The following is a 14,537-nucleotide window of genomic DNA, read 5'->3' on the forward strand; positions in this document are numbered from 1 at the left end:
CTCGAGCTGCCGGCACGTCTCTGACACCCGCGCGAGGTAAGCAGCTGCCTCGTGCCGCAGGGGGAAGGGGAGAGGAAGTTTGCTTCCCCCCCGCCCCTCCTGAAGCCCCGTGTGCTGACGGCTCCCGTCAGCCTTTCCCCCCCCCCCCCCCGCTCCGTGACTGGTAGCCCGTCCTCGCGCGGAGAGGTGTCGCCTGCCCCCGTCTCGGGGCCGAAAGGCCGGCGTCTCCTCCTCGGGCCTGCCTCGCCGGCCGCGGCCCGGGCCCGGGCCTGGGCCTGTCTGTGGCCGCCGTTGCCTCCGCGATGGCGGTGGGAGTGAGCGGGCGATACCCTCTGGCCGACTCCTCGCGAGTGGCAGCTGGAGGGGGCGCCCTGCGGTCTACGCCTTCTCCGCAGCCCCCGCCTTGCCCCTCGGTGGCGCTTGCCTCGGCCTGAGGAACGCTTGGCCCCGGTTTAGGGGCTCCCTGCCAGACCCTGCTCCAGAAGGGTTGTCACGGCGGGGTGCTGAGGCGGATGACACTGGGCCACGCTTGGAGGCCTTCCCTTTTCTTCCTTCCTCTTGAGTTCCGTCGTGAGGTCTCAGCCGGGAATTAAGGCGCGGGGGCTGCGAGGTTCTGTCGTGGCAGTCAGAGGGGGAGGCTCATGTGTGAGACCCCGGCGCCCTGTCAAGCAGGTGGGCCCCCAGTCTCAGCAGAGACCAAGGGCTTGACCCTGCTTTAAGGACATGAGGGTGTGAGACTTGCGTGCTTCTGGGTTTTTTTTCTACTTCTTGCACCAAAACCTTTAATTGTTGTGTAGTTTGTTCTTGTACTTCTGTGTCTTCCCTTTTTTCCATAATCTAGCTTTTGTTTGAGGGGACTTCTTCAGGGCAGAAACTGCCAGTTCTTGAACGTCTGGAAAAGCCCTTGCTCTGCTGTGCAAAGTATTAGTAGGAAAGAAATTCCTGTTAAAGAGGTAGTTCTCTTTGTGGGAGGAGAGAGTATTTGTCAGTGTCCTGAGGAGCAGTACCTGTGAGGGAAGGATTATATTTTCTGTTTTGTACTTGAAAGTTCTTTTTGAGTATGCCATGTCATGTGGCTGAGAGTGACAGTGATGTCTGTATATGTCTGGGAAAAAAACCAAGAAGGTCTAGGTGTACAGGGGATGCGTCATGGTGTTCTCAAGTTCTGAGAGTCAATGATGTGCTCTAAACTGAGAGAACCTAAGACCCAAGACTTATTCAGCAACTAGAGCTGTTATTTTCGGTGTGAGTGGCTGTACTGTGGCTCTAACGGATAATCTTTGATTAGTGGAAACCCGTAGGCTTGCTAAGTGTCATGGAGATCATGAGCCATTAGAAGTAAGGCATACAAATTCTGTTACCTGCTCCACAGGGGGAGACATGGAAATAGCACTATGAAAAGTGGTATTCTTCCCTGAATATGTTCTTTAATTCTGTCTCAAATGAGAGTCGTGGGTCATGCAGCTTCTTTAAAGGAGAAAGTCAGAAGACAGCACTGGTGTTTGGAATTTGAGCATTATCAGTCTTGCGTGGTTAGAAGTGTCTTCATAAAAGAGTGGATGAATGAAAATGGGGTTAAGGACAATTTAAAGTCTGAAAGAAAAGAAAAAGTACAGCTCTTTACTTTTTCATTTTGGATAATGAGTAATTATTAAAAGGAGCTTAATGTAAGTATCTTTCCAATTAGAGAAAGACATGCATTTGTCAATACTGGAAGGCTTACTGTAGTTGTAATGAAATGAAAGTATCTGATCTATGTTATACAACTGGTAACTTAAAGTTCCTGTTTGACCTTAAAATCTGTAAAATTTAACAGCAGATTAGTTAAGGTTTGAAAAGTAATGTAATTTTGTTACAGAAATATTTGTCAGTCTGTCAGTGGCAAAAATTAATAGGTAATTCTTGACCTAAAAAGGTGATACAGAAGTTCTCACCACTGAGTCTTCCAGTAAACTTGATTTTAAAAAGATACTGGAGAAACTTTGCTGAACAAGTATTACTTATGCCATAATACAAAAACAGTGTCTTTGAATCAGAGAACTTAAAAGTTTCAGAAGCCACAAATAGATGTGAAAGGTATGATCAACTGAATCTGTTAAGGCCTTTTACTGAGGATCTCTGCTAGTTTTCAGACTCTTGTGCAGATTACTTTCTGCATCATTTCAGTTCTTGTGAAGACATCATCTTTAACTGCCTAAGGCAAATGTCTCAAATAATGCTACTTTCTAGGCTTTCTGTCTCTGATTTGTAGCTTAAGTCATATTAGAAGGAACAGTTATAGGCAGTTACTGTATTCTATGAAGTTCTGTAATAGCAGCCACAAAACTTAGTAGTCTAATGGATTTATTCACTGTTGCTATGAGGCACAGGATTGACAGCAGGCCCACTTCTTTGCAGGCTATGAAAGAGCACAGCATACTATTTTCTTGAAAAATGCAAAAGGCTGGAAGCTTTCTTTCAAATGGTACTGTATCTGCCACCTTTTGAAAGGTAAAAGGGTAATGCTTAAGACAGCAAAATGCCAAAGACTGTTGGATACGGAAATAAAATTTGTAGGTTGTGGGTTTTTTTTTTTTTTTGTTGATTGTCGAAGAAACTTTAAAGCTAAGCGTTGTTTGAAGGGATAGAAGAGGGTGGGAATGCCAAATTCGGAGTCTGACAAGGAAGTTAATAAAATGCTTACCACATGAACATTTTATATTTTTCATAGGCGGCAGAAAACGTCCTGTTTGTAAGCGTATACGTAAGGAATGCTCTTGGCACACCTTAATAAGTTACTTTGGCCTAAACATCGATTGCCTCTTGTAAAAACCTGTAAGTAAAATAAATGCAATTTGATTTGAGATTGCTGTGATGATTTGCTTTCTGATCACTGTTAGCATGGTCCACCTCTTAAAGGAAAAGCAAGTATCAGTTACCTTATTTTGTAAAACAGGCAAATCTTTGGTTATATTAACTGACACTGTAACAACAGTTGACAGAGACTCTACAAGCTGAATCAATTATTTTGTTTTACAGAAATGGCAGCTCAGAAAAGAAAGTCTATGTTAGTAGAGCCTTCTGCTAAACGTCCCAAGCTGGACAAGAACAGCAAACCTTCATCGGCGAAGAAGGAAAAAGAGGTGTCAGATACAAAACATGTCTCAAATAAATCAAAGCCTAATCAGTGTGTAGTGCAGGAGAAAACTGTACTCAAAACCTCTGTCAAATCAAACAGGTCAGTGACAAAAAAATAAGTAATTGTTCCAGGTTATCTTCCTAGACTAAATCAGTACAGAAACTATCTAAGCAGAATGAATTTGAGTTAAAGGTACAGCTAAATAGTTAAATATAGTACTAGTGGGAAGATCAGCCTTAAATCCTTAAGTATGATATCTGCCACATAATCTTTCTCTGGAATCGTGTTAGTGTCTTGAAATCCAGAAGGACCTCATCCAAAAAAGAGTCTGAAGTGAAAATAAATCTAATACTACATAAGCTAATACTTCATTTGTAAAGCCACTAGTGTCAACAATCAAAAACTGTTAGAGATGTTAAAAAGCATTCATCTGGGGTTCATAGTTCAGTCTTGCCATGTGTAAAAAACAGTAAGTACTATGCTTAAGAGTAACCAGGTGGAAGTGAAGTCTTTTTAGAATTATTCTAGAGAAAATTCTTTTAAAAGTATTGAGGGTGTAAGATCTAGTGTTTTAAGAAAGAAAAGAAAAAAAATGTTAGAGGCAGAGGCTAGTAAGAATGAGAAGAGTCTTACAACAAATTCTACTTTCTGGACGCTGAAAAAATAATTATTTGACTCTTTCAGTGACAACACCAATGAACCTGAACTAGGAATGCGCATGACTACAAGATCATCGGGATTCAACTCGAATAACGAAACAATACCTGACAGAAGGGTCCAACAGCAGCCTAAATCTACGAAAAATAAGGAGGTATGCCAGAAGAAGTCTGTGCAAGAAATTCCGAAGTCAAAATGCATAATTGTGCCAAATGAGCCAGTGATGAGGAGATCACAGAGACTGCAGCAGTTAACACATGTACATGTACCAGCAAGATCCCTGCGCAACAGAGAAGTTAAAGAAGAAAAATCATTGGAAGTTAAACAAAGTAGCCAGGCCAAAAGACATGCTCACAGTGTTGCAGCAAAAGTACTTAAATCTGTTGGAGAAAAAACGGAACAGAAAAACGCAAAAATAAAGCCAAACGATACAAAGGAGGGTAAAGAAATACATGTAGGAGTGACCAGCTCTCTGAAAGAGAAACAATGTAAAGCAGACAATAAAAATGATAGTTCTAACAACTTTCAACATAACCTTCAAGGGTCATCATTACGTCCTGATGAGAGTCTTGAGGAAGATAAGACAGACCAAACGGGTCCTGTATCTCCTATTCCTAGTAACACAAAGAAAGTGGAAACAGATTCTCTTAAGCCAAATTATAAGACAGTAACTAAGGAAAAGCAACAAATGCATCAGAATGTAAAAAACAGTACAAAACCAAACAAGATTTCACAGCCATCTGTAAGTGAAGCAAAGGTGGCTGATCAACCAGAGAATGATGCGAAATCCAAAAGGGTAAGCATCCTTGAACTTTGTGAAGAAATTGCAGGTGAGATTGAGTCAGATACAGTAGAGGTGAAAAAGGATTCCCCTAATGCCGAGTATAGCAAAACAGAAGAAAAGCATGCTGACGTACAGCTTCAGCAAAGTGAAATGCTCACTCAGAATGAACGTAGTCAAAGTACTCAATGCAAACGCTTTTTCCCTAGCAAAAAAGGAATGCCTGTCAAATGCACTCTGAATGGTAGAAATAACTCCTCAAACAAAAACTCTAAATGGACCAAAATTAAATTACTGAAAGCTAGTAACATAAAGCAAAGTCACTTAAATTCTGCAAATGCCCCCAAGCTTTCCTTGTTAAAAGATTACCCTGAAGTTTCAGAGGCAAGTCAAATAGCTACAGAAGCAGAGCTTTCGAAGGCACAAGGCAAGCTGTCAATAACAAGACTCTCTGAGAATGAAAGTGCAACTTGTGTGCAGGAGAAATCAGATCCTTCATCTGAAAGAGCTGGAGCTAAAGAAGTGACACTAGAAATAAAACAGCCCACAAAGAGAGCTGCAGAAAATGGTTTGTTGCGTAATTTGACAAAACATTTATGCGAGCCAAGACCAGATGAGGTAAGTCATTTTAATTATGGTGTGCAGTGGGAGGGTGTTCTAAAGCTGTTCTGTTCTAAGAATGCCATGCTCAGAAAGTTTGTTTTAACAATAACTTTACTTTACAGTAACTTAAAATTTTCAAATGTATTAAAGATCCTTTACTGGTGCATTGTCATAGACAGGATGATAGTAAGCTGGAAAACTAATCTGTTCCACCATCCTAAGTTCTGTCCTTAACTAAATGTTGATCAATAAAATTTCCTGCTGGAGCCGGAGGTTGTACAGATTCACATGGATGCTTTTTGATGACTTAAGCTTGTGTAGCTGTTCTGTTCTGAAAAGGGGTATTAAAAGAAATGAGAGGGAAAAAGTGTTCTTTACCTGAATGAACTTCTATTAAAATTTAAGATTTTAAGGGCAAAGGTGTTCTATAGGAAGTATTTTACAAGCTTATATATAAAATGAAAAAGATTTTTTGCAAAATTAATACCACAAACTTCAATATGGACTACCTAATCGGTTGCATTTTGTTTGCTTAAAATAATGTAGGGATCAGAAAACTGGTGCTGTATTCAAGATGTTAATAATTAGTTAACTCAGTGATTTTGTTAATAGGTTAGAGGCATTAAATAGTTCAGGGTTTTTGTTTAATGTTTTCTGTTACGTTTAGAACTTTCGATTACATTTGGAACCAAGTCCAGAAAGTTCTCCAGTAAAGGATGTTACAACTCCTAAACCACCAAAACAATTAAAAAAAGAACATGGAGAAAGTGAACCTCAAGGTAACTGTTTACTACCATTTTTTCCTCTTCTTCTGACCAGTTATACGGAAAGCATAAGTCTTCCTTTCAGAGGAGTGTTTCACAGAATAAGGTACAGTTGGGGCAGAACTAAACTTCTGGGATTGGAACTGTTTACCAGGGTTTTCATATTTCTTTGTGTGTCACACCCATGGCCACTTAAGTAGCAGCGAATGTCCTTTTATCTCTGGGCTGTGTAGTGGGAAAGAGAGGTGTCTGGTTTTCTACCCAGCTTTGCTTTTAGTGCATCTTTGTGCTTTATGCATGAATATTTTAATGCTTAAATATGCTCCATTTGAGTAAAAGTGAAGTGACAACTTTAAAAAAAAAAAAAAAAAAATCCAAACAGGAAAACCCCCAATCAAATCCTTTCCTTTTCCATGTAATAAAGTAGTAAAACTTCCATGTTTCAGTGGGATTCTTCTCTTGGATCGGTTTCTGTTAAGGATTCTCTGTTGGTTACTGCTTCCTTTGAATAAGTATCTGCATTTCTTTCTCCTATATTGTTCTACTTGATCTTGACCAAATTATTAATTGAGTAATCACTCTCCTGTTTTTATTACCCAGTCTTCATTTGTCAGCCTGTGAATGCAGTTTGTCAAACCTCGTGATGAGTGTGATGTGAATATTTTGATTCAGTACGTTTGACTAAGAAATATTACCGATGGATCACTAACACATCTCTTCATTAATTTCCCTCTAGATATTTCATCCTTTTGCTTTTCGGTTTCTGCATTGTTGGCATTTTTGGTTTCGTTTGAGTTTTGTTTTTTTGTTGTTTTGGTGGTTTTTTTTCCTGAACCTGATTTTGAGTGCACTGTCTAACTATTCAGCTTTACTAAATAGGGGTTTTTTTCCTGCCATTGTAGGGTATTTTTGAAGGGCAAAATACTCTATTTGTACTGTTAGAGAATGTAAAAAATGGTTTTTCTTTCCTTTGTTATTCTTGATTTTTTCTTTTCCTTAAGTGTTATAGAACACACCTCAGATGGGGGCATATTATACATTTATGATTCTAATACTATACGTAGAGCTATTTATATGGGTGTCAGTATAAACAGATTTAAACTCCTATGTAGTTTTACTACTGGCCTTGTTTAGCTGCTGGTAAACTGCTCCGCAGAACTGCTGTGGAAATGTTGAAGAAAATCGTGGGGTTTTTAAAGTATGTATGGAGAAACATCTGAATACTGCCTCAAGGTTGTATCTTTTTTACTGGCCATGAACAAATTGCAGCACTGTCTTGAATATGTTTTTGCAAATCACTATTTTTGTAGCTCAAATTTTCTTTGCAACTAAAAACTTCATAATGAAGTTATAATCTTTGATTAATTGTAGGTTTCGCTCCCAAGCAGTTGACGCAAACTTCATTTGCAAATCAAACTTCTGAAACTGATAACAGGTATAGTATTTTTTATATGATGAAATTACAGTAACCTTCCATAGAGTTGTGAGAGGTTTTTTATAAGACTAACTGTTCTGTTGTCTCCCAGCCTCAACTTTCAGTTTCAAATAAGTGACTTGTCCTTTGTAAAAATAGACTTTAATTTTACCCAGGTATTAAGGGATGTTTTTATTTTGTTAAGAAAATTATTAAGCAAGATATTTGTAACTGCACATTTATTTTAAAAAAGTAGAATTTAACAGAGTTACGAAAAGATTTCTAATGGTCTCTTCCTCAAATCGGATGATAACTGGAGAGTTATGGGAAGGGTTTACCACATGATTTTCACTTACTGACTTATTTTACTGATTCTGGACGAGTTTTCTAATCCTTAAATTATGTGAGTCTTGTATATATGAAATCTTTCTGGGTGGGGAAGAGGGGGTTTAGTTTGGGATAGTTTTGTGATTACTGTGAAACGAAGGTGTCAGCTGCCATATAAAAAATTATTCTTGTTCTTACTACTAACAGTGCAAATTTATTTTTTATCCTTGATCATGTTGATTGTTGTAGTTTTTGAACAATTCTGACATAGTCTCTGGTTTTAGCCAATTACAAGCTAAAGACAATCATTTCTTCGTACCTGATAACCTTGAACAGCACCATAGTTGGCACAGTGGTTAGTATATTGATACTGTTTTCTATATTCATAATGGAGACAAGAAGAAATGATGCAGTACATTTTCAGTACATCTATCTGAGGCCAGATTAACAATTCCGATTAACCAGCCCTTTTGTACATGTTGAAAAACTCTACTACTATGGAATTTCACAGAAGATGAGTGCTAAGGTAGATGTAAACTAGCTAAATGAATATTTTTAGATTTTTCAATAAATATTACAATTACTTAGTTTTTTCATATTTTTATTCTCAACTGCCAAACAGCTTTATGGTATCTACTCGAATTTATTAACTTTATTAGCTGAACAAGCCCATATTGCTTTACTGTTATTTGGATATATATTTTTTCTTGTGAGAGCTTTCTTACCTTGCTTTCCATATGCTATCCAAGATTTAAGCCATCATTCTTTCTGTGATACCCCTGCCATAACATAGAGTAATGTGCGTATCTACAGTGTAGCTCTCATTATGGCTTTGTAAGAAAAGGTTGCAGCGGGAAAAGGCAAACCTTGAAGTAACTACTTAATGCAAATTTTGGGGCATGTGACAAAAACAGAAAAAATAGCTCTGTTTTAGCACAAAAAATGCTGTTTTAAACCTGTCTGGCAAGAGTTTTTATTTTTGAAAAAGCTCACTGAATTAACCTGCTACATATACTACAGCAGATGCTACAATTAAGTGTTTGGCCCTAGTTTGCTCAGAAACAGAAAATATGTAAATACCTAGTTGAAGTACAAGTATTTTTGTGTGTGTTTTGGTCATCTCCACAAGTTTTATCCAAATCTGGAATTAATGTTACTTTTCCCCTGAATATAGTAGCAAGTTCATAGAATAATTTTGTTGTTGATGTATTACAGTACTTTCCAGTGTTTCTTTCAGTTGTGACAAGGGGAAGCTTAAACTGAGTGAGAGAGATTCCAGTGATATCCATCCATTTATTCCTTAGGTCCTCTTCTCCCTCCCTTCACTACCAGCCATGAGAAGAGAATAAGTTTGAATTGAATTTGAGAGATTTATGACGTCTGTTTTATATTGCCCACTTATATTTGTGGGAATATTTACATGGTCTACTTTAGCAGCCTGATGTATGATACCTAAAACTAGAAACCTAAGCCTTACGTAGGAAATATAGAGCATTAGACATCATCAGTCATGCTCTGAAAATGCCTCAGTTAAATGCTTGTGTTAATGGTTGTGACTAACTTACCCCACTTGATTATAAATATAATATTTTTTCATTAAAAAAATTTCTTGTAATTAGGCTAGTCACAAAGTGTATTTTTTTGTTAATCCTTTTATTTCCTTATTTTTCCATTTGAATTACAAATCAAAATATATAGGACTGTGTTTTGGGTAATTAACTTGGATTTGCATCTCTTTAGAGTTTAGTTATACTCATCACAACGCCTTTGAGTATCTAGGATGACACGTATAAGCAGTCCCTTTTTTAACATGAAATATATTTGTATTTCAAGGGTGCCATTGTCAAATCCTTCATTAGCATCAAAATGCAGTAACTTCTTACCATCTGAGGAACATATTCAGAAGCTAAAAGAAGCAGGAAAAGATGGTGATAAGCAGCTGATCATAGTAAGTAATACCCTTTTAGTAAAGCTTATAGCTTCTCAAAGAAATTACTTTTGAATTTGCAGTGCTGTGTTTTTACGAACTTGTCTAAAAATCATTATTTACACATACTACTATTGCCATTGTAAATGATTTGTGAAAGAACCTGTACTAGATTGCCATTCAGTATCAACAGAAAAAATTGTGGCAGACAGACTTCACGTTTAAAGCTGATTCTTGTTAAAACAAATTTCTGTATTTTTTTAATAGAATGGCTGTTCAGTAAAAACACAGTTGTTTTAGGGAGAATGAACTTGCCTTTACTTATGTGCAAAATCTCAGTTTCTTAAAATTTCAGAATTATAGGGGGAGGTGCATCTGGCAGATTGTGTGTAAGATTAATATCAACAGATTTATTCCTGCATCATTCAAATGTCCATTGTTCTGAGACAAACTTAAAGATTTTCCTGTGGATGCACTCATTTTCAACATAATATTTAAGCAGCAATACTAGTTTGCTTATTTCTTCTTACCCTATTAGTTACCAAATGCAGGTATCTCTTCTAAAACAAGAAAATGCAAAATGAGAAGGAAGAGAGTGATGCACAGTCATTTTTCTATCTAGTAGAATCACACAACTCAATAGTGAAACAATTGGAGGTTTTGGTTGTGTTTTATTTTGTGTCTTTAATAATCCACACATCAGATAATCCTTGAGAAATGAAAAGGCTGGAGCTGGGAGGCTACAGAGGGAGAGGAATCCAGGCCATTAGGAAGGAGGACTCTGTAGTAAGCTTCTTATGAAATTACCGCTCTCACATATAACTGGTGGTCTTGCCAAATTGCAATTTTTTCATGTAATACATGGATTATAGACATGAAAATATTAACTAAAGTAAAACCAGGTGAATTCTGAACACTCTTGCATATCTATACTGAAATATTTTAAAATCAAAGCTTCTGAGAATTAAATTGATAAACATGTCCTTGATTTGCCTAAAGTAATACAAATCTAGGCACTTGAATGCCTAGTCACAGGATGATAAATGAACCATATCTAACATTTATGAAGTATTTCAGCTGTTGCGTCTTTGAAACTCATTTTATCAACAGAGTTAAAATGCATGATTAAATATCTTAACTATATTAAAAGGACTATAAGAATATTCCTTTTCATTTCAGTAAAGCTAACTTAATTTTTGCTCATACAGTAATAGAACTTGACTGAAGAGTTGCTAAGATCTTTGACAAGAAGAAATACATAACCTTGTGGTTTGCTACTGAAAAGAGGTTGTGTAGCTCTTCTCTACAGTATTCATACAAAGAGATTTTTTGCAGCTTATTGACTCTGCTGGTAGTATTCTTGTTTTCAGCCCAAATTAGGAGAGTAATATTTTTTCCCTAGGTATTAAACAGTACAAATTTTACGTTATTTACCTGGCAAACTTCAGAATACAAAGAATGGGTCATCAATGAAGAACACTAGTGAAAATGAGGGAGACCTAGTTTCTTGTTTTCTGTGTGTATTTCTGGAAAATGCAAGTGAGCGCTGTATTTAATTTTGGAATGTGAAAGTAACAGCTTCATAATATCTATTTCAGCACTTCGTACAGATCTAATTCACTTTGATTTCATTGAGTTCAGAGTAGGCTTTTTATTGTGTTGAATGGGCATTTTGGCAATGCCTGTAGTTCTCGTTACCAAGAAAACATGTTAGGTAAGGTATTGCTCTGCTATTCTTTTGAAGGGGGAGGGAAACTGCTTTTAGCATTATCAAAACATATAGAGAAACCCAAATACTTGTTAAGCCATTTTGTAAAATACTATCCTTAATATTAGTTACTGTGGAGATGAGACGTAGTTATGTCTAGAATAGTTTGTGCTAGCATCGGGAGGGGAAAAATTGCTAAATTGACTTCTAAAGCACCAGACTTTGCTCGTAAAATAGTCAAAAGAGTGGGGATTAAATGCATGTAATAAAATAAGGCATATTTTGTAATTAACAGCATTTGCAAAACCATGGTGTATTTCTTAAATGTTGATTCTGAATGGCTGGACTTTTTTTTTTTAATATTTTCAAAGGTGTTTGTGTACTTCTGTAGTGATCGTCTAAGAACAGAGAAAAGATTCATTATTTTGAAAGCTGTTCGGGTTGAAATTTCTTCTATACAGAGAGCAGTCTTACTACACACAGCCAAATCACTTAAATTAGCATTTATAGTGTCTGTAAAAAAACTTTATAGTTAATAGCTATAAATGATTTTTATTTCAAGTTTCTGGTGTGTTATATTAAGAGAAGCAGTTTCATTATTCTTCTTTACCTTGAGCAAAGCTGGGAAGTCATGCATTTATTCTTAGCAAGTAACATTTAACTTGCTCGTTGTTACACTTTTTAAAAAAAAAAAAAAAAAAATGCCTGAAAGGTGTAATTTTGGGCTGTCTACTGAGAGATCTGCTTCTTTTGGATCAGATCAGTCAAGCCAGTCCATCTTAATGGACTTAAACCCTTTTTTTTCTTTTTGTAACCGAAGGGGAAAAACTAGTGGGGCTTAGTTTGACTCACCACATGATACATTATCTTTGTTTTGCTGTTTTTTTGCTGTTGAATTTTGCTAGTCTTTTGTATTTAAGTTTGACATCTGTCCTTTTAATCGTCTTTACAGTATCTGAGGCTCAGAGTCTAGGATGTTACAATACTGTCTGTGTATTCTAACCTTTTCGTTTCCTGAGCTATATTTAGAGAGGTGTTACGGTAAAACTAGTCTTTGTTTTCCACAATACACATTATTTTTTTATATTTAATCCTTAAACATATATCTTGCCTTCCTTCTTCTCCCTTGTGATTGCTATAATGAATAGATTAATTTTCTATTTTTCTTAAGTAATATAATCTTTAACAAGCTTTAAGGCTATTTGACTGGAACAGGAGAAAAATAATACAACTTACGTTTCTAGAAGAAATATTTAGTAGCTCTACTTGCACCATTCTCTTTCTTGGTACATGTCATCTAGTTATCTGAGCAGCTTTCAAACATGAAATTATCTTCATTTTTAGAGGTACAACTAAGACAAAAGATGAGTTGTTTCTGTTTTCTTCAGATTTGCTTGCTGTCACACATCTTAAAAAGCAAGTCTCTTCAGAGTGTAGAACTTCAGCTGAAAACAGCAAGGAATCTAATGCTGCAACAAACTTCATTAAACAAACAGTGACAGGAGACAATGGTGTTCGAAGTAATGCGCAAAGATTTAAGTTCAGACCTCAGAAAGTATGATCTGTTTTTCTGGAGGAAAGAAATTAAAACTGAAGCTAAAAATATGTGATGTTCCAAATCATGATGTGGTGCTTGAGAGTAGTAGTCTGTTCTGAATATTTGTGAACTGTACCCTCTTAACACTTCATTTAAATATTCAGTTGGTAGGTTGACAGGTTACATGAAGCTCCATATTGGAAGTTTTGTAGAGTAATGTACTAAAATTGGTTTTTATTTTCCAAGTACTTGAATCTAATGTGCAAATAAGAGAACTTGAATATGAAATCGTCTGTTCCTTTAACTTCTGAAATGGAAAGAAATACAAATGTGCAAAGCATATGTTTTCAATTTTAATAAAATGACATATGCTTTACATCCAAGACAAGGAAAGTCAGTTACTTACTTGTAAAAACTCTGCTTACCTGTCAGATCTAGGACAAAATTTTGACCATGAGAGTAGGAATTTGTAAAAGCATTAATGCTACAAAGGAGTGTTCTAAACAATGACCTATGAGGTACAGGGATACTTCTTCCATATTATGCCACTGAGGAGACGTGTTCCTTTGCAAATTAAGCTAGTCTTTTGAAAATGATACTCATGAATTTTAGGAAAGAATGTGTAAAAAGAATGAACAGGGAAAACAAATCACTGAAGTGATAAAAAGATGGTACAGAGTTACAGAGACTTTTCTGCCTTTCTAGAGATCTGAGTTAATGCCTGGATGCAAGCAAACATGATTAAATGTAGATGATCTTTATAAGTATCAGCAAATGCATGGATTAGGATTGCTTGATGGAAGATGCTTTGATTCTGATGTTTGAATTGGTGCTATATGTGGAAGTGATGTGCACACTAATTCAGTTTACACATTTGGATATCATACTTGAATTTTTCCTTACGTATATTTTGGTTAAACTTGAACATAGTTTCCTGTTTGATTGAAATAGGTAATATATGAAAGAAATATTTTGATTTAAGCTGAAAACACAATCCTCAGTGGAAATAATAAGTGTAAAAGTGATTCCTTATGAGGCTGAAGAAAGTTGCATAGCTATCATTTCAAGTTGCTGTTTTCTTCCTTAAACTGGTGTAGTCTGGTTGGTAATTTCTCTGAAGAATTGGAGAATTGCTTTTGGGCAATCTTTTGTTGTTCACATTAGTTAAGTACTGCGTCTTTTCTTTCCTGTAATCCCAGTAAAAACATGGCAGTGGTTTACTGCATAAGTGAATGGGGAGGGAGTTTGGTAGTTGAGAGCCGTTGCTCTTCCTTTCTTCCCACACAGATCTTACCCTTTGGGACAGCTCTGCTCTTAGGGGGGCAGTAGTGGCCATCTTTTCTTACTATCACTCCTTCCCATTTCTATTTCACTGCAGCAACCCAGCTTTCTCTAGAAAATTCAGGTGGCTTGTGTTTGGTGTCCTTTGTCCTGAGGGTGAGAATGTTTTGTAAGGTTAGCTGGACACCTGATACAGGAGTTCAAGCACGAAGGCTACTAACATTGTGTCGTGGGTTAACCCTGGCAGGCAGCTAAGCACTGTGCAGCTACTCACTCGCTGGTAGGATGGGGGAGAAAAATCATGGGTTGAGATAAAGACAGTTTAATAGGTAAAGCAAAAGCTGTGCATGCAAGCAAAGCAAAACAAGGAATTAATTCACAGCTTCCCATTGGCAGGCAGGTGTTTAGCCATCTCCAGGA

The 14,537-nt window shown here is 36.9% G+C and overlaps 1 protein-coding gene across 1 annotated transcript in view; it reads left to right on the forward strand.

Moving 5' to 3' along the window:
- Positions 1-14,537, forward strand: part of ESCO1 (establishment of sister chromatid cohesion N-acetyltransferase 1) — a 33,526-nt gene continuing 18,989 nt past the window's right edge. Inside the window, exons 1-7 of the mRNA XM_059815237.1 lie at positions 1-36; positions 2,711-2,814; positions 3,019-3,217; positions 3,803-5,174; positions 5,827-5,938; positions 7,295-7,358; positions 9,498-9,612. Coding sequence (XP_059671220.1) covers positions 3,021-3,217; positions 3,803-5,174; positions 5,827-5,938; positions 7,295-7,358; positions 9,498-9,612 — 1,860 coding nt within the window. The 5' untranslated portion in view covers positions 1-36; positions 2,711-2,814; positions 3,019-3,020. The remainder of the gene's footprint in view (positions 37-2,710; positions 2,815-3,018; positions 3,218-3,802; positions 5,175-5,826; positions 5,939-7,294; positions 7,359-9,497; positions 9,613-14,537) is intronic.

This window comes from Gavia stellata, chromosome 3 (assembly GCF_030936135.1).
Source record: "Gavia stellata isolate bGavSte3 chromosome 3, bGavSte3.hap2, whole genome shotgun sequence".
Lineage (NCBI taxonomy): Eukaryota > Metazoa > Chordata > Aves > Gaviiformes > Gaviidae > Gavia > Gavia stellata.